Consider the following 25,612-nt stretch of genomic DNA (forward strand, 5'->3'; position numbering starts at 1 on the left):
CTGCATACAAAAAAACCCAAAATGCAGCAGCCGAACCACGGCCAAATTCAACAACAACCAAAAACTCTCAAGCTTTACAAGACTGAAATTTTTGCAACAACCCAGATTCCTCGTTGCCTTATGTAATGTATGAGAGAAGAAAAAATTCAACTACTAATTACAAAAGTTGAACGCGAATTTTTGTTGTCGGTTGGAAATTCTTTTTATATTTCCTGTGGCGATTACCGCTACGACGATCTTCGAACTCTTGCACTTTTGCTTTAGTTTCATATTTTCTCGACTCCACATATATTTTTTTTCGGTGTTTTTGGTCAATGTTGTACGTTTCTTTGCTTTTATTCTTTGAAGAGAAAAAAAATTGCAGAAAAAAACTTACCGAAGATATGTTTCACTTCAGTGTACATAAAAAATGAATCTGCAATGAAAGTTTTAAGGTTTACCCAAGATTTTCATTCGAAATGCACACCGAGTAAATGGTAATCAGAAAAAAAGCAGCAGCAACAACAAGAATATCGTTGAGTGCATTTAAGGCGGAATCGAAAGCGATTCATTTCCACTTTTCAACACTAATGCCAGCTTAAGTCGATGTCATTTGGATATTATCACCGTGGTCGGTGCATGTACAGGGCAGCATCCTAATGGATTTTCATATTTATTACAGCACATTTTTGGTCGATGGTGTACTGTGAAATTCTCGTGAAATAAACAACTGAGAATGAAATCGATGAGTTCACCAAAAAAAGGAAAAGAAAATAAGAAAGCCTGTTTATTATGAGAATTGTTTTAATATCCGTTCTGTACATTTCTTTTCCATGAACGTGTACATCAAAGAAAATTAACGTTTGAATATTGTTCACACCTGTAAGAGAAAAGAACCGTTCGTTGGCAGCTCAAAAGTTGCCGGAGAAGAACGAAACTTATGTAAATAAAATAAAAACTTCGAATATACATTTTTATTGGAGATTCATGTTGATGAGACTTTTTAATTAGTATAGTCAATTTTTTTCTCTTCATGCAAAAGTTTGTTGACCATGTTTACACTGGCTGCAAGAGTTTTTCTATCTTTTTTTTACTCCTTGCGCACCGGTATTAACATGATCAAGCAAATGGAAAAGTTGTGTATGACAACAATTTTGCATGATGTCAACATCAAACGTCTAAAAAAGTGTTAAGTTTATTCTCCCATTTGAGTTGCAACTACCGTCGTCAAACCGTAAAAGTTTCTTTTTAAATTTAAAGTAGAACATGGTGCATTTTTAAGTAGCAATGTATTCGCTTGTTACTCTCAATTATAATCTACAATTCATGAGTGAAACAGGCATTCAGTTGGACTTTTTTGGAATGTATTTTTAGTACCTACCAAATCTTGAGTCGAATAAAATAAAACCGAAAATGTACGTAACAATCGATTTAGTAAATGCAATGCAAATGAGCTACTAATCACTGACACCAGCTTGTTAAAAAATGAATAGCTTAAGGAATTCTTAAAGTGGATACCAGAAAATCGAAATTCCAAATTTTACATTCGCATGTAATGAAAAATGAAAGCTTCGTGTACCATAGACAAATCCATTGGAACGCGTATGTGTCAGTCTTTGACCCGAAAATGTCATGACTATATGTGCGCCACTAATTATTTCTATTTATTGCACACAATTTTCACTGAATTGGCATGTGCTCCGATTTTCAGAGGGGAAGAGAGAGAAGGAAAGAGGTGTTGATTCATGTGCATATATATTTTATTAATTGCTGCTATTTTTCAACCTTCATTAAAATTCCATGTGAAAATTCTCTCTCTGCTTTGATGTTTAGTGTTACGAGATGTCTTTGCCGAGACTTTTATATACTAATAAACAAGTGTACCGCAACACATTATAAATAATAATGAAAAACATTTTCGAATCAAAAAGATTATGGAGAAAAAGGATAAAAAATACACATTCAATGAAAAGAAAGCTAATACAGATTGCATTTAAAGCTTAATTCGGGTGGTTTTTTCCAACTTTTACTTTTGAGAAGAGATTTCAATGCTTCCGTCTTATTCAACTTGTTCGAGTATTTGATGTGTGTGTGTGTGTGTACTATGCTCGCATTTTATGGATGAACTTTACAAGTGGTTGCTTTTATGTAAATCAACTACAAGCACCCCAAACATCTATTTTAAACAAGACAAAATGATAATGTTTCCATGTTTGAATTTCTGTGTCTCTCTACCTTCCTCTTTGTCTGAGCTCAACTCGTGAATCTCACTTGGTTAAAACTTAACTTGGATTTTCTCGTCGACGCATTGCATTAAATGCATACAAATCGCTCGACGTTCGTACAAACTGATGAAAAAGACTCAACAGGAAATAAAACTCAAGAATAGCTTGGCGCTATGTAGTCTCTCTCTCTCTGTATGTGTGTGTATGAATTTATCGCACTCGCTTACAACATTTCAACTAGAAAAGCATTTAGAATTTTAGCCACTTGAAGAGATTACTTCGTTCTGTGAATCAACGATGCGTTTTGTGAGAAGGAGTGCACATACACACATACACGCACAGATATGTAACTCGAAAACAAAAGACACCAGTCGAAAGAAAAACAAATCTAATCAGAAAAGTTTGCTCGGCAACGGGAAATCATGTTGAATGTGTTATTTGGTTAGTTTGTGTGTTGTGGGAAGCAAGAAACGGATATGAATAAAGTGCTGCTTGATTTTGGAATTGTGTTTGTCGCAATTGCGTTTAGGGCCACATGCTTTTGCGCAAACACTAAGTGAGTACATGGTTTGCATTTGCACTCAATGTCGAGCGATCAAGTTTATTGAAAGAATGAGTTTCCGTCGTCTCTTTCTCTATCTCACCCAAAAACACATTCACCACATTTGTTTGAGTGTGTCAGCAAAGTAAAATTGAGATTGAGAGTCAAAGAGCGACAGATAGAATGATATAGATACAATATAAAACCCAAGCATCGCGGTTACTTTGACACTGCAATCAAAGGTCTTTTTCATGTCCATTTTCACAATGTGATTATTGAAATAATTTCAAATGTGCTGAACATTTTACTAGTTTACAAACATCATCGCATCAAATCGAACAAAAGGAAGTTTTTAATCATGTCTGTATTAAAGAGATTATAGTTATAAGCTGGAAAGTTTAAAGAAATGCTCGATTCGCCTGGGAAACGAAATAAATTCCTACCGTTGTTTGGAATCTTTGGAAAAACAAACGAATGAATCACCGAAATACTCGATTGAATTGTAATATAATGGTGGTATTAACATTGATGGAAACAAAACACATCCATCGATTTCTCATTTTCAAAAGGGATCATTGTAATTTGTCATTATTAGTGCGGTAATTACATACTCTTTGGAGTATTCGGTATTCACCTGAGCCAAAATCGAAGATCGACCAATTTTCCAAATTCATGTGAAATAATTTCCATTGCCGAAAGCATTACACATGCTGTAAGTGAGTGTGAGAGAGTAAGAGAGAGGGGGGGAGACTCATGCGAAAACAAAACTCATAATGGAATGAGAATTGAGCACGGCTAAAGCCTGTAAATAATAACATACACTTTATCCTAATTAGCACTTGAAAGTTAAATTAAAATAGTTTTGTTTGCACGTTTTTCCAGCAGGCATTCCTAACCCTCTCCCATTCCCAATTCGCACATCCACTACTTTGAGGTATTCAGTTAATGTTTGGTAGAGGTTACAGCTTCGCTCGTGCTTTGAGTTTTAATTATAATGAATTTATCGAATGTATATTACACGTTATCCGGAACGATTGTGTGTTAATCGTCCATGCCATTATCTGTGCGAGTGTGTTTGAGTGTATAAAATACAGATGGATATGAATGAGATTCCATGTTTGTGTTTGTGTGAGTGTAAAGAAGGGAGGAAAATGAGGGACCACGAATATTTACAAATTTGTTTCAAATACGGTTAGATTAAAGTGGATATTCGAAATGTGATTGTAAGTACTTCGTCATATTAATGAGTTTTGGCGGGATTAAGTTTTATGGAAATGCAATGTAAAAGCCATTGGCATGGGCTACGAAAATGTAGTTTGCATGCCATTCTTGCTTGGAATATCGACTTTTCAATGCCGTATGGGTGTCTGTTGTTTTTTGTTGTCGCCGTCGCGTAATTTTAGTTGAAGGCAGGTGAAAAAATGCAACTATAGCAGGCACCAAAATGAATAGCATCATTATTCTGCCACAACTACATTGCAGTTCGAAGCAGTGCACGTTGTTATGCATGTTACAATTACTACCCCCAATAAAAATTAAAAATTAAAAAAAAAGAAAAAAAAGTGAACGAAAAAGGACGAGCTAAACTCTCTGTCTCGACTCGAAAACGGAAAAGGGAGAACGTATAAGCTATATCAAGTGGCATATCATTGTTTCAATGAAAATTAATAGTTTTCAAAATGTTATTTTCAAACTGTGCTAAAATTTTACCTTCCTGCACGTAATTTATCCATTTTGTAGGTTAAACTCGCTAACCGACCAACGCCACACGCTTATAAATTGCATTCAAAACGGGCCACATTGTACGGCTAGTCAATGCATACTGAAATATGCATGCATTCATTTTGTGTTCAAATTTCAAAGGGCTCTCTTACCCTTTCAATCGTGTCTATCGTTTCTATCGTTTTTCACTCGGTCTGTCCGTCTCGTTTTGCCATTATTAACAGACGATCGAGCTTTATTTGGCATTCGGTTGTTTACTGTCGGCTGCCCGTTTGCTACAGCTCAAGCATCAAACAAACGTGTGTATATGTGCTCTTTACTGCGCGGTGCATACCATTTTTCGGAAAAAGAAAAACAAAATTTATGAAATTGCAATGCAAGCAACCGCCAACGATGTAGACGACGACGACGACGACGATGACGACGGTTGAAAGCTTCATTCGTTCAAATATGTAAAGCCACATGTAGTCCATCGGTTCTAGATACCGAGCTCTTTGCACTTCGAAAATGCAATACATTTTCGCTGTCGTTTGATGATAAAATGTCGAGGCCAAATGAATTCCAACATATTTCTTGTCGTTGTTGTTACCAGATACTTTGCAACGCAAAATGCTTTTCGCTTTGCCACTATCGACACAAACGAATATAGTTGCATACCATACTGTTCAAAAAGATGCATGTTCTACACACTTTTACCGGCGTGAAATGCCCCGTTTAATACCAACTACACTTTCGATTCAATTTCAAAATGAATACAGTAGCAGTATTGCTAAAAGTCATGACAAAGGGCTCATCGGTTTGAAGTTTTCAACACACCGATTTTTCGATTACACCACACACATATGTATATTCGACTGACCATTTTGTTTTATGAGAAAGCATTTCTGGGCGCTGTGATTTTTCTTTACACTAGTGTGTTACATGCGCAATTTACACATTCATTGCTGAGGTATGAAAGAGGCTTCGTTTAAGTGAATTGATGATAAGCATGTTATGGTGCATTTTTAAATGGTTTATCGTTTCAAAACGCTTGTATTCAAACCACGTAAAATAGCATTCAATCATAGCTGGCTCCCTTTGGCAAGTGGCTTTGAAGGAAATTCCATCCAGCTAACAGACATCACAAACTCTCTTGAGATTCTCGCTTTAGTGTCTATGCTGTCTGTTTGTCTCACCATACAATAGGCCATTTAAACTACAACAGAAAAAAAGAGAATTCAGCAAACAAACTTCTTACAACATAATCGACTGTTGATAATTGTATCTAACACCTTTCAAGTAGAACAGCCACATATTTTTTCCGCTCGGCGGCTTTGTTCCATTTATAAAAAGGAATAATAAAAGTACATCAACAACAACGGAATGTTTCTGCAGTGGAATACACATATGTACACACACGCATACCCACACAATTCACATTCAATTTTGTTGAACATTTTCAAGCCTTCGGTTGCTCATAATGAAGCGGTAAATTTTGTCTTGTCGCCTTAAGATATCTAATTTCAGATAAGTATACATTGTTGTTTTGTTCCCCCGACCCCCCCTCTCTCTGTATGTCTGTTTATGGAAAATAAAAGACATTCGAAACTGACTGGCACACATTGTTAACCGGAGAAACACAATTTCATTGCATTGCGCTCCGTGTGCCACTTTTTTTTGCTTTCTTTCATGTTGGTTTTTTTTCTTCTCTTTTTGCTTCCTCGTGTGAAGGGGAAATTAAGCTTTCTTTTCCATGCGAATTGGAATCGTTTTTCCGGAGTTGTGTTTGTCGTTAAAGTAAATAAATGGATTTTCATTACGCTAAGTCGATGTCTATAGAGGGTGAGAGTGTGAAAGATTTAGTTAGCGGTGTGATTGCAAGCGACATAATTACAAAAGGTTAAAATGTCCAGCATCAATTATCGCAAAAGAGTGCACGGCTAAAGGTTTCAATTTCAAAATACCTATTAAGTTATTTACCTTTCCGATAAATTAAACCGATTATCATGTGATAAATAATGAATCAATGAATGTCAGAATCGAAAATTGTGCGACCCAATAAAAATATCGAGTTAAGATTATATCTGTCATTCACTTGAGGTGATGTGTTTAATTAAATTGAAAAATTGAACCAAAATAAAGCTTTTATGCGTTCAGCACCAAGCTTATTGGTAACTCGCCAATCGGTCACTGCACTTTCCATTTGATTGAACTGTGGATTTATAGAACTTTAAAAAAATGTTGGCAATTCAACGGAAATTCCTTGGTATTCCGCGAATTATGTTAAATAATTAAGCGCTGACTTTTTTTAACCAACCAAAAACCACTTAACACAAATTATCAATTTGTCAACAGTTCATAGCATATGGCAATGATTTCCATGTGATGTGCGACAAAAATATCTGATTTTAAAAATGAATGGCATACAATTTGGTAGTGAAAAGTGGATTGATTCCACTTATGTGTGTGTGTGTTTCTGTATATGCTACCCATAATTTTTATGAATTATACAAACCGAAACGTGGCACACATTGTCCAGCACAATTGCGCTTTGCGAATGTAAACAGTGACCAATCTAATAAAAAGCATCATTTATCATCATCATCATTACATTCGTGGGGCTGAACAACGTATACTATTCATTCGAACATTCAATTTATTTATTATTGTTTCAGAATTAATCCATAAAAATCGCATCTGAAAGCCATTGAAAAACACAAGTGAAAATGATCACGATAAAAAAATAACACTCTGAAAATATATTAATAATAATAAATGGAAACCCAGACAAAATATATAAATCACCCCAAACGAAAAAAACGTTAAAAAAACACATACATCGGATTTTATATGACGATGGAATGAAACAAACGCTTAAACAAAAGTCATACCCCTAGTATCATATTATTCAAATGTAAAAAAATGTCAGTTATGCCATTAAATAATATGTTTACACGGAGTCATAAATGAAAATCGAGAGCAACTTGTAAAAAAAAACCATTTAGCGGAAGAGTCTGTGTTTGTGCTGCATTGTGGTAAAAATCATTTATATTTTTATGAATATTCGATTTTTCATTCTCTATTTTTAAATACTCACGATACAGCATACGTGAATCGGAAAAAAAATGGCCAATTACTGCTTTTGCAATATTTTCCGTGCATTTAAACTTAAAATAGTGGCCAATATCAGGCGATAGCATCGAGTGAATATCGTTATCGATTCCATTATCATTATTATTTTATCCAAAAAAAAATACGATGAAACTTTTTGTATGCGTGTTGGAAATATGACAAAAAACGAACCGAAAAGGATGCCTTGATAAACGAGATGACAGAAACGAATAAAGTTTCAAAAGGAAAAAAAACGGACATTAACAGAAAAATGTCAGTGAAAGTTAAACATGAAAAAACATCAGAAAAAAGAGAAGTGAACAAAATTGAAATGCATACATTGAGCGTCACACAGCATCAACATCGCTCAAATGCACAGCGATCACTTCGTTTTCTCTGTGTGAATTTCGTTCGCCACAACGAAGTTTTATTTAACATAAATTTCATCATATTCAGAGGATAGCTTCGTACAAAACAGTCATGGACCGCATACGTAACACTATCTCTCCTTCGAACAAAAAAATAAATATTGTCATGTTTCTTTCATGTCTTTTTTTCGTCTCTCACCCATCGTAAAACGAAAATATACGCATTTTGATGAGATACAATGGTGCGTTATGTGTTGATCAGAACAAGTGAGCCGACTGCCATTATAATGTGCCAATGCGAATACAGTCGGAACCCGTGTGCATAGAGGGAATTCCATCATTTCTTTGCCACAATTTTTATTTATTCGACGTTTTATTTCAGCTGTTTAATAGCGCGTTGCGTAGAGTTTTTTGCTCTTCAGCGTGTTTGCATTCTCAATATGGCGTATATACGATACTTTACATCCTCATTGGATGCTTTTAAAAGCTTAAGCGGTATTTCGCAAATGAATTATTAGTTTATTACAGCATTTTTTTCTGCTGCTTTTACTGCATTCAACCAGCAATTTGAATATGCTTTCTGTTTTGTCGGCATCCTTGTTTCATTTCCTCTATTTCTCTCGCTCTTGTTCACTTTTTCGGCAAACAAATAATCATGAATTTGTTCGTGGAAAGCCAGCGCTTAGTAGCTCAAAATTTATGAATTACTGTTTTTTATATTTTTAATGCACATGTTTTACTTTTATTATGTTCAGTCCGTCGAACCGGCTAAGCATACAATTCATACCTTAGTTATGTATTTTTTTTTTGTGTCTGAAATTATTGTAAAAAAAGTTCATTCTTCTCGTATAGAGCATCTCATATAAGGATAAACGCACTTGCATAAAATTTTTATTTCCATCCCATTTTCCATGTTCATTTCTCTTAATGACCGTTTGTTAATCTGTTTGCATTCTTCTTTCAATATGGTGAAAAATCCGGATGCAGCGCTTCAATTACATTTTAATTAGGGAAAAACTTTATCCGCAAACAAAAGCCGAAATGCATAAAAAAGCATTTTTTTGCTCTTTTTTTTGTTTGTATGCAAAATGAAGAGAATAATAATGAAAGAATAAACACATGGCAAAAAAATAACATTGGCAAATAATGCACAATTAATTGAGCAAAATTGAAATTTAAATATAATAAAAAAAAGGAATCACAACAGCAACAACAATAAAAATCCATACTGAACAAATTTCCATTTCTTGTTTCGTTTCAGTGAGCGACGGTTCGGGTGATTGAACAAAATCAGTGGAAAAGAGTTGAGTGAACGGTTCGATAATAATGATGTAGTGAAACCGAAACGAAATAAAAAAAATGTTTAACTCACCTTGCACTGGACAATATTTTAAAGCATAGTTCTGAATAGTTATAAAACAGCAAGACATCAGGTGAAAAAAGAGCAGTGAATTGCTATTAAAAACAACCTCGAAAGTTGTAATTGTGTTAACTTAAAACGAAAAAAAGAGAGAAAGAGAGAGTGTGTGTTGCAGTTTGAGTTCAAAATATTGCACGTGATCAGAGGGTAGGAGTGATGTACCGTAAAAGTTTATTTGTCACAGTTTGAATGACATGAATTTCAGCCGTTACTGAACGTCATTAACTTTGTGTTCATTTTGTTATTGAATTCATAAACAATAAGCAAGTAAATTAAACTTTAATTACTATTTATGAGTTGATGAACAAAAGCAACGAGGACAAAAAGAATAACACAACACATCAGCCACAAGAGTTTTATGAACGAAATCATGAAAAAAGCCGAACGTTCTTTTCATTAAAATGTATCATTGTACACCGACGCACGACGACCAAAGCAACTGAACGAGCTTTAACACACAGAATACCAGAGAATCAATGGTGAGAAGAAAGTGTGTAATTGTATGCATTGAAGGTACAAAAAACAACTTCTCTATAGAGGCACTGTTGTCGCATATACGTTGAGCTGAATTCGGCGGTGCGACAATCCAACAACAGCCAACAGTTAAAAAAAAAAGAACAAAAAACGAAACCATCGATTATCACAACGTCGCAAGCAATTAGTAAACAACGAAATTATGGCAATTATAGCATTGGTCGCGTGTCTCGTTGCTATTTTGCACACACTGCTTCAGTTGCAAGGTCAGTATTTTCTAAACTATTTATTATTTCCCATGTATATTTTATTTGTTCTTTGTTCCAACATCATCATCACCACCACGACCGTCCCAACTACCATCATCATCGTTGTTGTCGTCATTGTTGTCGTTTGTTACATTTTCAAAAGGGCATTCAAATGCAAATTTTAAATACTTAAAATTGTTACTGTTTTCTTTTCGAATAAAGGACAAATAATAACATTTTATGTGGAACGCGCTCAACCTTCGTATGAATAATGTGATTAATTTTCGTTTTTTTTTTCGGTTAAAAGTTTTATTAACTATTGTATGCACCATTTTGCAAGGTAATTTTGGAGTTGAATACATATCATGCAGAGTTTTATGAATTGAATGTGGTTATAATCGGGTCATTCTTTCAAATCACATAAACCAACGCAAAATTACGACTTTTAAAATTGACGCATAAACGAATTTATCACATAGAAGGAGAAGAGACAACCGTAAATTTTTTTATAGATTTAAACCACACAATTTCTCTATTAGATTCCATTGGCCTTTCTTCTAAATCCTTCGCACATTTACACCTATGGCCGCATATAGATCGTGAACAGAAAGTGCAGCAGTCGAAATGTTTTGGGGGCGACTGAAGACCGAAAAAATGTTGAATGAAAAAAAAGAGTAGCACAAACAACGATAAAAATAAACTGACCCAATCGCAGCAATGAATCAATAATATTGCGGTTGTGGCTAGTGAGTTGGGGGAAAAAAATGAGAAAAAGTGCCGCAAGTGCATTTCGATGCGATTGAGAAAAAACCGCACATACATACACACACATACTGAACACTTTTTTTATTGCATTAAACTGTGGATAATGAAAGCATGCGGTGAAAGTCGTAAAAAATATTTTTATGTATACATTTCAGCTGTTTCTGTTATTTATTCTCGCCAATCGATTGGCCAGTAGCCAAACGTCGACTTCACACCTATGTGTGTATTAACTGACCATTTCAGATATCGACTTGCCAACGCGTCTGCCATTCTGCAAAAGAAAGTGACACACTCGCTGGCTAGCGTTCTAAAAAGTTCTTTTGCTTCTAGTGTATGTGCTGTTTTTTCCAAGGCACAGTCTCTGGTCACCCATAAAATTCACATCGGACACATATGGATCGTTAATGTTTACTTTAGAGTCTGCGGTTAAGTCGAATGGTCACCATTTCAACATATTCTCTTCCATAATAACCGTTCGAAGTGTATATAGGATACTTATTATTATTATTACTGTTTTCCTTCTTGATGATATTTCTTCTTCGGTCAACGAAAAAGATATCATGACAACGTAACCGTTTAGTTTTATTGAAAAGTGAATGTTTAATTTGCTTCCATGCGATTACTTTTGGCATCGTCGATTCTTCTTTTATTGATGCCGCTATGTTGCGCTATATTATCGATAAACGATTTAAACCATTTGTGTCTCATAAAAATTGAATTCAATGCCGAGTGAGCCGCTTTCATTTTTGTGTGTATCTATGTGTCCTGAAAATTTATCGCCGACAATAATCGATGGCCACATATTGTTCGTATTGTTAATGCTGCATTCAAAGTTTATGGCTTTATACTTTGAATCGCTTCCAATATCAAAATATGGAAAAATCGCAAAATTGCTGTGATTTTTTTGTCATTTAACTGTTTCAAAGTCAGTTTTTCTTAAATAATTTTGACTGCAACATTTGGAATGGCATTTTTTGTTGTTGGATGCGATAAACTTCTTCGAAACTTGATGCCATTTTGCTTGTATTCAGTCACACATCATTAAAAATGAAAAGCCAGAACTCACTTCGTGTTGACGCTTCATGTAAAAACTTTTCAGAACTGCAACTTTTCGAAATATACGTCATGCAAAGTGACTGACACGTAACAAATGGAATGGAATACAATGTCAAGGCGATTTAAAATTAAACGAACAATTTATTAAAAATTCTTTCGTCAGTTTTTTTCCATACAATGATTTTTAGATAGGATATAGCTTGCGGATCTCCGCAAGATCTGGATCTCGCCGTGCGTCATAGCCGCATGCCGTATGATACATTCACGCGCATGCTGTACACATACGTTCTTCATTTCTTTGAGACGAACGCAATCCATTCGCGCGCCGATGTATTGTATGTTTTTAGCGCATGCGCGAATGTGAAAAAGAGAAACGCAAAACGAAAGAGTGTGTACGAGTGTGTCGTAATTTAAAATAATAAATTTATTCGATTCATTTTTATTTTTATTTATTGACGAATTGAAATTTATTATCATTCCGGGACAGAATTTATAAACACTAGACCAAAGCCAACTATGAATTGTGTGCTAACACTTCGTTTAAGGAAAATCTACGTATTTTATAATATACGAAATAAGCCGGGAATTGACTTCGATTGCATGTTTCTCAAAGCACTTTTGATTGGCGTATGCACATTCCAGAAAATCAAAGACGCGCCGGTTGAAGATGGCATTGTGGCACTCATAAAAGGTAAAGTAGATTGATTGAAACTAAATTCATTTGAGCTAAACTCATTTTATTTCAAAATTATGCATTGTATTTCGTTCCATAAAAATAAAAATGAATCGAATAAATGTTATTTTTCTTAAGTCTCACTTTTCATTAGCTGACGTATTTTGTCTGCGTGCGAACTACAATGAGTGTATGTTGTTATGAGTGTATGTTGTTCAAACAACGACAAATGCTATTGTATGCTTCTTCGTTATTTAAAATAACGACACACTCATACACACTCTTTCGTTTTGCGTTTCTCTTTTTCACATTCGCGCATGCGCTAAAAACATACAATACATCGGCGCGCGAATGGATTGCGTTCGTCTCAAAGAAATGAAGAACGTATGTGTACAGCATGAGCGTGAATGTATCATACGGCATGCGGCAATGACGCACGGCGAGATCCAGATCTTGCGGAGATCCGCAAGCTATATCCTATCTAAAAATCATTGTATGTTTTTTTCTGATCGATATAATGTGTGTTACACCTTGACTTGAAGGTGTGTTCAATGCTTTTCACTATTTTTCTCCACCTACAGTGGATCGGTATACCGTATACGTATGTACATAAAACCGAATTTTCGTAGGTCACAATTAAGTGTGCGGCTGTGGAAAAGTTGATTTACTCAAAAGCTTAACACGTCTGACATTTCGTATATCGTAAAAATCAAATTATGATTTTAATTAATCGTTTGTATAAAATCAAGTGCAGTTGCTTTCATAACTTCGGGGCAGGTAATTCATCGCAGGAGAGATTGTCAGAGCACTTAGAAAGTTGGTTAATTTGGTGTGAATGAGTCTGTGAAGTTTAACCCTCAGGCGGAGAGAGAGAGTGGCAATCGCATACGACTGTTTCACATTTCCGAAGTGAAAAGAACAACAGTGAGGGTGAGAAATAGTCGCACACGAAATACCTTTTAATCTTTCTGTTAAACTTTGTCGCTGCTGTGCACCATTCAAACGCCTTCCCTTTCTTCAACAATAAAATAACATCTCAGCGAAATTTCATTCACTTAATTACATAGCGGAAGCACTTAAAAATGTGGTCGTATGTCATAAAAATGATGTTGCCACACATTTTAAATATGAAGAGAAAAAAAATTGTGTTTAATTTTGACGACATAAATTAATGACTATTTTCCATTGCTGTGTACGATTTTATTAATGAGATTCATTCATCAACAGAACTCGTACTGGACACATTTTCATTGCAAAACATTATGATAAAGCAATTGGCAAAGTAAACCGAACGCACAGTCCATGTTTTAGACGATGAAACATGCATGTAGTTGGCTGAATATATGGGTGATGGAATGGAAATTTATTTGCTATGCTCATCAAATCAACGCAACCAAATCTCGGTGTTAATTCAAAACGATAACAAGCAAATGTATCTAACAATGAACGGTTAAAGCGTTCAAATTGTTGAACGGAAACGCTTGCTGTATCGTCGTCATCGGGTCTTGTGTTACCATTTGAATGTGATTATGTCTCGCGGCAACTTTCATGCATACAGCGAATGAGCTCAAGTCAACTGTAACTAATTTGGTGTGTTATTTTCGCATGTTATCATTTGATTTCATTAGAAATCGGGTGTATTTGTGTGTGATTGTATGTATTTGTGTGCATAAAATGTGTAAAATGTGATGATGATGTGTATGGTATGGTGCCAAAGATGTTTGGGCGCACAGCCAGCGAGCCAAACACACTCAAATTTCATATGATTTTCAACATTTTTACGCATATCCACAACATAATGTTCACGGGAATGTCACGTTTTACCACATCGGTGTTGAAACGAAAGGAAGCGAAAGAGGGATTGAAAGGGAAGAGGGAAAGATGGAAGTGCACAGAATTTTGATGTATTGCTGAAATGATGTCTGTTATTTCGAAGTAACTAGTTGAACATAGACAAAGGTATTAAAATGCCTGCACGTATTGTGAATATATGAACTACACATTATATTGATATGTGTTGGCCATGTGTGCGTGTGTGGATTTAACTGTCAACAGCACAAGCTAGTGATCCACTTTTCGATTTACAATTTTCCATATAACACAATATAACTTTGTTCGGCATGTGAAAATGCAAATACAAAATTGATGTGTTTGATAGTGCACGTTTAATTTGGTGATTTTGCTTAAATGCGTTAATAAATTATAACTGGCAGGTGCACATAAACACATTAGCAAATGTCGTTCATACAAATCCGGTAGCCGTCATGTAAATGTGCAATGTTTATTAAGGGAACAGCAGCAAACGAGAATATAATGATTTTGATAAGCATGACAACAAAGCTTTGAATAGAATTCAATACACGAGTGTAATTATGGACAAAACGTTATTCACCACTTTACACTTGAACCAATTACCACGCCATTTTTTTACTCATTCAACTAATCCATCTACTCATATCATTTAATTTGACCAATTATATGCTGTTATACGTTTTTATGTGTGTGTGTGTGTTTCTACATATCGCATAATGGTGTCATAAATAAGTCATTGAAACTCCAAAATGGCACCAAAAGTGGAAATAAATTAAGCAACGCACTTACCAGCAGATAGTTTTATACTTCAATCCGAAAATTGGAACATTGTTACAAACAACAATTCGGTAATTTGTAGCCATCGATTGGATTTGATTTCATTCACATGAAAGTTATGGCAGCATTTTTTTCTATCTCTCTCTCTGTCACACTCGCTACATCGAATGACATTTATCCGCATCTGGTGTCTGAAACTCAACGAGAGATGAAGCATAAAATGTGAACGCAACAAGTTGCCACTCAAATTCATCTCTTCGTTTGAATTAAGAGCGTCACAAAAACGAAAATCAATAAAACGACAACCCACTCATCGAAATATGAATGTCGCACAAAACACCCGGCTGTTTTTCATCTCGTTTTCGTTCTTTTTCTCTCGATGTCTCCTCATCTTACTCGTTTCCACGTTACAAAGTCAAGTACTTGATATTGTTATACCGATATCGATGTCGATATTGATATTGTTTTTATCTATTTGATTTCAATGCTTTTACAAGGGTTCAACTTTTTTATTAGCACCATTTCACTCAAAACTTTGGCAATACTTTTCATCGCATTTTCATGTTGTTTGCCACACAGCAATATGACACCACTCACAAATTTCTATCTAAAAGCATCGGAACTCACTTGCTTAACGCATTTGAATTTTTGATTTTGAATATTGCTAAATAACCGAGTGGACAAAGTGGCTGAATTCGAAGCACATTACAGCGAAGATAGCGAGAGAATGAGAGATACACCACAGAGAAAAACAAACACTAATAACCACAAAAACTAAAACAACAATCATGGAAATCAGTTACCATCTGCTTGAATGTTGAATTTTACTTGGAAAATTGTCTCGAATTTATCGATGCAATAACATCGGCTACGGTGGATAAATTCGAATTTGATTGAAAAAAAAAAAACATGTGAAAAAAGTTGTCGCTTCGACGAAAAAAACGAAATTCATGTTATGTTCTTTGAAGCGTACAAAAATTGAATTTTTTTTTTTCTTTGTATAAAGACTTTGGTTCAATATTATTAAACCATTTCAACTGTAATTCTAATCAACATGCCCAAAATACGAGCTTTTTTCCGGGATACTCCGTTTTTTTGTTTTCAATTTACATTTTTTTGTCGTCATCGACTTTTTGTATATGTTTCCATGCCCATTTTTAATTAGTGACTGGCAAAGTACGTGCCACAGCAATGAAATCGCACTTGTTACAGAAATAAAAGACTTTGAAACTGATGTAACACACAATAACAAGGAGAAAAATGTCGATAAATTCAAGAGTAACCCAAATTTGATATTAGGTGAAAAAAATAGAACCGTCTTAATTGTGATGTTGAGCGCTTTGGCTGAGATTGTTATTGTTTGCGACTACGGAACTTTGAAAATCAATAAGTTCTGTTTCATTCCAAATTGAAAGTAAGGAACCAACTGGTTTTTCTCCTTTCGATTGAGTGTAATTGGAATAAAAGACAAACGTAGCTTGAAAAAAAAACGAACATTTTTCTTCTTTCAATCAGTTTTATTTCAATCTCGTGCTCTATTTCGTGTTTGTGTGTGAACGTAGGAAGAGAACGCGAAAAACAATACGGTTAACATTACGGAAGCTCGAGTAATTAACAAAGCTCGTTGCAGTTTTGCAATGGCGTTGCATGTTTTGGAAAAAAAGGAAACATGGCAAAAATTTGCGCGCGCTCATTTGTTCCGAAAATAATTTGCGTTGTTATTTTCCGGAGCATGGAATAAAAAAAGAAAGAACACAAGAATTTTTTAATTAAACGGAAAAATAATGACTGCTTCAATGTTTGAACGGCAAACAAAACATCGAACACAAAACAAAAAGAAGTTGAGTATAAGCAAAAGAAGCAGTTCTATTTGCATTACGTCGAAATGAAGCACATTCATTTCAATTCTGAAAAGTTAAAGGAATCAAACATTGCCACTGTGAAACAATTACAGACATTCAAAAACATACGATTAAATGTAGACAAAGAGAGAAATAGAGAGAGAGAATGAAGAGAACAGCAAAATATAGAAAATTCATCATGTAAGTGAATCGGTATATCGATGATCGCACACCAAAAACTGGGTGGAGACCGTCTTCAATATCCATTCGAATAATATTGATTCACCAAATAATTACGGAATAAATATCGAATCGTGAGCGTTTTTTCCTCATTCCGATTTTAGTCAGCAACACAACGTTTTTTTTATTAGTGTTTACTAATTATCACTCTGGGTGTACATTGTGAAAATCGTGTTCGATGGCGCACCCTTTATCGACATTTTATTTCATGCGTTTTGCTTAAATACACACCTCAATTTTGTTACACGTTCAATGCATGACAAACGCTTCGATTAACTCGGTTTTGTCACCACCATTGACGTTTTCATTTGATGTTGGATGTCTTTTTGCATTTGCACTCGTAATATTATTTCGTAATTTTTTGATTGATTCTCGAGAAATTGAAATGTGAACAGAGAATGTTGATGAAACTATAGTAATTCAATATAGAAAGAGTCAAGGGGGTAAACACGACTTATAAAACTTATTATTTATTGTTTTACTAACATGATCTTTCAACAAAATTCTAAATATTACCGTTGATTTTATTTGGAATTTACTAGAAAAACAAGAAATAAATAAAAATGATGAGTTGATACATTTGAAAAAACGTCAATAACTCATTTTTTTCGAAGACAAATAATTTTAATAATTGTTCATTAAATATTTCTTGTATGACACACAAATAACATTTCAAATGTCATCTAAACAATCTGAATCTTTCGAATCACAGTGCATCAGATGAAACATGTCTACCCCTTAGGAAAGAGTTTTATAAAAAATGAAATATGAGACCGACCGAGTCCTCATAATAGTGAAATTAATTATATAAATTGCAACAGCCACATACAAATTCAATTTAGTCAATATATACAATTTATCAACAAATACATAGATTCTGATGAATTTTAAAACATACATGTGTTTAATGGATCTGAAAATAAACAAGAATCATGTCAATTATTATTTATTTATTCGATCATTTCTATTTGCAATGTGCAAACACTGTGCACTACCAACTTCCATTATCAAATATCAAATTTAAAATTTCTTTTTTCCTCAATGAATTCATGGAATTTATGTAATTATTTCATTTCGATTGATAATGATTTCTGATGAAAATGGAAAATCATCATTTTCAATGCGAAATTTGTGAGAAAATGTCTTCAATATTTCTATGAGGAAAATCGCTTTAATAGTTTTTCGATACCTGAAAATAATTCCGACTTTATGGTTATTTATGCTCTGCAAACAGAGCTGGGCACGAACATCAATGTCCGACTGTGATCGGTCGTTCGTGTGCGTTTTTTTCTTTTTTGTGATCGGTCGGTCGCTCGTTGAAGTTATTAAAAAATTCGTAAAAATTGAAATGTTCGTTGTGTTAGTTCGTATGTGCGATCGAACACCGAACACGTGCGGACGTCTGGATTTTCGAAGCAAAATTGTAAAATCAGGTTTGTTGAATAATTTATAATTGTACAAATTCAAAGGAAAAAATATTTAAATAAATAAATTTTCAAATTATTTCTAATTCTAATAAAATATTTTTTTTTTCACGAAATGTTATGAAATTCATCTATATTTATTTCATCATTGAAAATATGAGGTTATTTCAGGTATAGACTATACCAAATATACGGAATTTCTTAAAATTCGTAATAAGAAAATTTAATATTTTGTTAGTGTGCAAATTAAGGACAAAAGCTTATGTGAATTGAAAAATATTTGAAAATTCATTTATTTAATAATAATTATTTTTTGTAAAATTTCGAAATATTTAACAGAGAATTGCAAACTCGACTTGACAATTTGTGCGCCGAACATCCGGACGTCCGGATGTGTTCGGTGTTCGATCGCACATACGAACGAACACAACGAACATTTCAATTTTTACAAACGAATGAATGAATTAATGATTTCAACGAAAGAAAAAAATCGATGAAAGTTTATATACTCGGTTTAAATTTAGTTTCAAATTATGCACTATGTTCATTGTACATTCAAAAAAGTATTTAATTCATTCAAAAATGGTATCTTTGAATATAACCAAAAGATAACAGGTTGAAGATAGAGACTATTATACAAATATCTTCATGAAGAATCTCAATTGGAGAATTAATATGAATATTTAAGAAAAAAATAGTCATTTGGAATCGTTTGCTGGAAGTATTCCAAAGGGTTTTATTCTGACGAAAAAATGAGGTTTGAGTCGAGTTGATCGAGGCCAAATAAAAATTGTCTTTTTTTATTCCATTTTTGCTTGCCAATAGCTTTGGTCATTGCTCAATGAGCGACACCGGAAACAATTCATAGTGTTTCCGCCTTCTCCGACAAATAACGTCCTAAGTTCAAAACTAATTAAATATTCGAGGATATATTGTCAAATTGTTCCATGCAGATAAAGTAAATTTGTTATTTGACATTTGCCAACACAGACAATATATTGAGATATTTTCAGGCAGCTGACTCAGTTCAGGAAGCTTACGTCAGGTGCTGAAACAGAATGAAAACAATTGACTGTGTGACTGTTTTCAATCCGTTTCAACGCCAGACGTTAGCTCCGTGAGCTGGCTGAAAATATCTCAATATAATGCCTGGTGCCACAAAGCACATAAAGCATTTGGGTTCTTGTACTCACATAGGCACAACAATCAAAATTGGTTTTCGTTGAAGATTGAAATAGAGCAAAGTAAGAGACCAGATTGACTTACCAAAGAAAACAATTTGTTGTTTTGTGGAATGTTTTGTTGACGTTGACACGGCTTTTGGAGTCAAAGTATTCATGTGCCGGATATATTCATACGAAATAAATGCCATTCTCCATATCATCGTAACCTAAGCCAATCAAAGTGATGACTGAGAAGACGGGAGAGAGAGAGAGAGCGTTGTGGATAGATATGTCAAATCGGTTTCACCCAGCAAAGGAAAACCCATACATATGTTTTCGACCAAACAAATGGATGATTTATTGTATAAATAAAAACCAGAGCACAGTGTGTGCATTGAAAATGAAGACAAATTAAAAAAAGCGGCTCCATTGTGGTAATAGAGAAAAGTAGCCGCAAACGTACGTGTGCATATACATTTTGGAATATACATTGTAAATTGAATTTATTGGGGGTATTTTCATGCACTTCCTGTTAATGATATCTGTCAGTTACGGTAAGTGACATTCCGAAAATTGAAAATTTATTTTTTGATTTGGCTGCAAATGAAGTGATAAAAATTGCTTCATTTGTTTGCCCAGTATCAATGGTGCAAAATTGGCGGTACGGCAATGGCGATGACGGACTGCACAATAGCAAAGGATGAAGCGTAACGACGAGAAAAAAATATGCATGTTCACAGGGCAGAACTAGCATTGAATGCCATCATCGAATATTCATGACATTTTTTATTCAAATCGTGGTCGTGCTGTGCTGTTGACATTTGATAAGCTTAATCGCTTAACTGTGATGAGTGACCAATATTGAATGGCAACTATTTTTCTTTCCCTATTTAAACGAATAAAAAATGCTATTTTTTCACGAGAACAATCGAAATTGACGAAAATCGAATTAACAAGAAAGCCAAATGAATTGTTCATTAGACCGTAATCGATATTTGTAGTTAGCTTCAATTATTCCAGAACTTGTTTTGTTCATTGTGCACGATGGAAAGTGTAATAAATTGAAGCAATTTGGTATCGTTGACATCTATCAACAATATTCCCATACAATTAATCAACCGATCATTATTGATACTAAAATCCTGACTTATTGATGAACAACAAAAAATTTTTTTTATGTAAAATTACCATCGATCATGTATTCATATTCATAAAGAATTGTTTGCATTAATTCTGATTTGTACAAACCAGCTTTTCATTAGGCATATACCAATCAAATAGAATTAAACGAAATGAAACGATGCGTGTATCATACGATTTTGTTTATAATTTGAATTTGATGATATGTGTGTGTAAATATGTATACTTTGTGATTTTATTGAAATAAATATATATGTTTGCATTTATATGGGCATGTCTGAATGCAAGACACCTCTGCCAAATGGATTTGTAGTTCACTTTGCCTCAGTGATTATTTAAATGATTCGACGCGAAGCAAGAGTTGTTGATGTATATTCTTACTTTTACTTTTAATTGTATTTAGTTTACCTTTGTTGCTGTTGATCCTTTTTCGGTCACCCTTTTCACCATTATTTCACGCCAGCTTCAAATTGAACGCTCAATCAAAGAAAAAAACTTTTACGGCATGCATACCACGCACAACATCTAAACAATTAAAAACGAATTTATTGTTTTTCGTGTCCCTGATGGAGAGATTCATAATAGTTAATAACGACTAGTTTCCGAATGAAAAAGTTTTTGAAATATAAATTAAATATCAGTTCCATTTAGGTAAAATGGATTGGACAAAATGTCAGACCATAAATATCATATTTCATATTTATTTCGTTCGTTGATCAGCTCACATTTATTTTTCACCAAAAATGACAGTGTAAATGAACGTTGTATGATACTGATGATGATTTCCACGTCGATTTCGATTAATTAAGCAAAGTTTTAAACTAAAATTGAAGAAAAAATCACAGATGGTATGGAAATTATGAGGTTATGCTCAAATGCTTTAATGGATTTTTTTTTGTTGATTCAAATATTTCTCGTGGTTTTGTTGCGTGTAAAAATAAAAACGCGTAGGAAATGATAATGTTTTCCAAACTTGAGGCATTTTGTAAAGTTGATTTCAATTTTTAATTTTTTTTTTTTAGTGACGAGTGCTGTTAGCTGGGAGGACTGGTGGACTTATGATGGTATTTCAGGTGAGTCAATATTCAATGTTTATAAATAAATAACAAAAGACCAGTCGAAACATATTCTTTCAGGCTAAATATAATGGTTTTGAAATCTCAAAAGATTTCTATCGACAACCTATTACAAGTCGTATTTTTTTGCCTTTTTTTATGCCAAAACGCCTACAGCACAACTCATTATTTTCTACCAAAAATATACTTATAAGCATTTAACGAAAATATACATATTAGATATTTATGCGCAAAAAATGCAAATCCTACATTGATGTTTTTGGCATCCACATTGATCACAAGCGGTTTTCGGAGAAGCCTTCTGATATTTTTTTTCGAGTTTCAGAAATCGATTTTATAAACATTGTATCAGAAATTGTGGTCGAGAATAAACACCACAAAGCATGTCACGATAGGCTACATTTTTCACAGTCTAAAGTGGTCTCGAGAGGAAACCGAAAATTATTCAGACACTTTGCATTTTGTAGCAATTTTACAGTCACTAACTCATTAACTCGACCTTCCGAAGGATGGTAAAAATCATTTTAAAAACCATACATACATAATTAATTCGGTGCGATCCCATTAGTTAAATTCATTTTTGGCTTTATTATTATCTAATGCGTTTTTTGTTCTTTGTCTCCTCGGTGTGTTTGTGTTTTTTGTGCGCACAAGCGACAGCAATTCTTTTCATCTATGTGCTACCCTTGGTGGTTGTGCCGACTGCCGAGTCACTGTGTACTTTTATTTGCATTTCGTTAATGTGTCTATTCCATTTTCCCCTTATGTTCTGCTGCAAACGATTTTATGTTCATATTGAAAACTTTCACCTTTTTGATCATGTGACCTCGCCGATAATCATAATAATTATCACCATACCGAATCCTTTTATATGGAAAAATCACTTTATAATCACGATTTTGAACAAAATCACAAACCTTTGCTCACAAAAAGGTTTATCTATCACTCCTAACCAGGTAAAGTCATGCTTTACAATATCCATTTTATGTTTGATGACGAATATTGAGAAATTTTATCTAATTCTGTCTTCTCAAATTCGTTATCAAACTTAAACCATCAACTTCCGGTTTTTTGGTACTTAATTTTCCACCATTTGATTTTCAACATTGCAATCTTAATAATATAGGAAATTCATAGAATTTATATTCATAGTTTTGAATATAGTTTGATACATACATAGTCAGGGGGTGTAAGCCCGGGGATTCCTTTGCTACATTTTCAGAGCTACCACTCCCTAATTCAGTCTGAAAATTCGATTTTCTATGGTTTTTAATTAAATTATGTGTTTTGATGAGTTGAATGAAAAACAACTTTTTCAAGAAAAGTTCTTTCGATTTGCTAGGGGTTTTCGATGGACCACCTTTAACTAGCCACAACCGTGCGCACACTCTGGTTTGATCAATTTTTAATAATAATATTGAATAAATGGTTTCCATGAGGCGAAAGCCAAAATAATCATTTGAGGAATGTCTACATTTTAGTTATTATTCGAGACAATTCAATATTCTCTCAAAATATTTTTCAATGGCATGCATTCCATATTATTGAAACTATGCGAAATATTCACCATTGTCTTTTACATATGGATGCATTTACAATTATACCATTTATGTATATTAAATATATGAAAATCAATAACAATGGACCACGGAAATACATAATTGCTTGAAACTTGGAAAATGCATTGTCCATTTTTAAATGGACGCAAAAGAATTTAATTTAAGTCAATTGTATATTTTGACCACTAAAAATTACTCTAGCATTTATTAATTAGAAAGTTCATTAGTTCTCTTTTCAAAACCATTCTACCGACGAAAGCATATTTCGAATATTTTTGGTGCCACAACATGCTTGTCATGGTGAAACCAAAACATCTAAAATATGTTACTCATAATTTTGAAGATATGTGTACATATACACCTCGGTAATTTTAATTCCTCACTACAAGAAGCCGACACACAGGCACATGTCAAAAATGCGATTGTGCGAAAAGCATAAATATAATTTTAGGCTCAGCAAGTTTTAGCCATGTGCATCGATTCTACTAACAATATTGAAATTAAATACCTTGTATAACAATGGAATTTGGTTTTCAGATTCAAGTAAATTACAACGGTATGTTTACAATCTTTGTAGATCAAAAAATCAAAATTCATCAAAAATTCACCTTTCCATCAGGTTTGGTTGTATTTATTTTGTTATGTGATTTTTAAGCCGTTTTTTAAAAATCATTCTCATATTAACTTCGACGTGAACCACCACCAGCACTCTTACAATTTACTGCTTACGGTTACGCGTGTTTAATGTCAGGATGGAAGGGAATCTTTGAATCTTTTGTTAAATTGATGAATCACGAACGAGACGCTTTTGTTAAATGTGTATTTCGGTGATCTTTGCATGGTTAACGCACCCAAGATGAGACTTTGAATATACACATTTTGAATAATTGAGTTGGAACAACGGGTTAAATGCCATGCGAAAGTATCTGTAGTCTGTTCTATATTAATTTAAACAGATGGTGATGATGATAAAGAAGAAGAAGATGTGAACCGCGAACATACATATATTTGCTTGTGGCTACGGTTTGTGGCTTTTAGTACCACAAGCAAAAAATCGAACACACGCACCGGATACTTTTAACCCGGCGAAACAAAGCAAGAAAACCAAATTATCGACATCAATACACACACACAAAACATATACTGAAATTAATTCACAGAGAATCCTAATGTGAATAACTTAAACAGAAACTTGAAATATTTACTCATTTTGTTTGCCGTAAAATTTCATTTAAGGCATTCACATTCAAATACACGCCTGCTTTGGTTATTGAACTGATACATGCACATGAAAACCACAACATACGAAACTTTTCTAAAGGGCAACACAAAAATAGAGAATATTTAAAATTGGGTGAATGTGTCGAAGCTTTGGAATGATATCAATCTCCGAAATGAGTATTGATATTTTTGAACAAATGTATATTTGAGTTTTTTGAATTAACAAAACACCTGCTTTCCATTTTACCATAAACATATTCTATTTGCTTCCACTTTTTTAAAAAACCTTTGAATATTTTTAATTTATTGAATTAAACCCTCATGGAAAAGTGACAAGACTGGAAATTCAATATCTTTTTTTTTAATTTCAGTTGTGGAAGTCCCTAAATGTAACTGCTCATAATTAACTACTAACAAATTTGACAAACCTTGAATTGCAAATGCGTTTGAATGCAAAAACCGCGTCTAGATGGTCGACTGACTACTTATTGGTTTTACTTTTGGTCAAGGGACAATTATCAGAAATTAGATGTCAAAATCACACGACACTAGAAATCTAATATTGAGAGCGCCTTAATTTTTTATTCTTTTTCCACTTGAACATTTTATATTGATTCTCACACATTAAAAAACCTGGCTAGAATATCAATTTTCATTGTGCTTCTAATTCCATCCAACTGTTTTCAGTTTGGCTCTGTTAAATAGCCTTTTAACATAATTGAAAATGGAAAACAAATGGAAAGTCAATCTTTATTACGTTATTGATTAAAGTTTATGGAAAAGTTACAATTGGACAAT

The 25,612-nt window shown here is 33.8% G+C and overlaps 1 protein-coding gene across 3 annotated transcripts in view; it reads left to right on the plus strand.

Moving 5' to 3' along the window:
• Nucleotides 1-25,612, plus strand: part of LOC116341157 (carbonic anhydrase-related protein 10) — a 41,573-nt gene that overhangs the window by 3,431 nt on the left and 12,530 nt on the right. For all 3 annotated transcript variants that reach the window (XR_004201137.1, XR_004201138.1, XM_031768067.1), the window contains exons 2-3: nucleotides 9,187-10,085; nucleotides 21,981-22,031. Coding sequence is in view for 1 of the 3 variants with exons in the window: in XM_031768067.1 (XP_031623927.1) it covers nucleotides 10,022-10,085; nucleotides 21,981-22,031 (115 nt within the window). In the remaining 2 variants the exon portion in view is untranslated. The remainder of the gene's footprint in view (nucleotides 1-9,186; nucleotides 10,086-21,980; nucleotides 22,032-25,612) is intronic.

Source organism: Contarinia nasturtii, unplaced genomic scaffold, assembly GCF_009176525.2.
Source record: "Contarinia nasturtii isolate CC-2019 unplaced genomic scaffold, AAFC_CNas_1.1 Cnas_scaffold_695, whole genome shotgun sequence".
Classification (NCBI taxonomy): Eukaryota; Metazoa; Arthropoda; class Insecta; order Diptera; family Cecidomyiidae; genus Contarinia; species Contarinia nasturtii.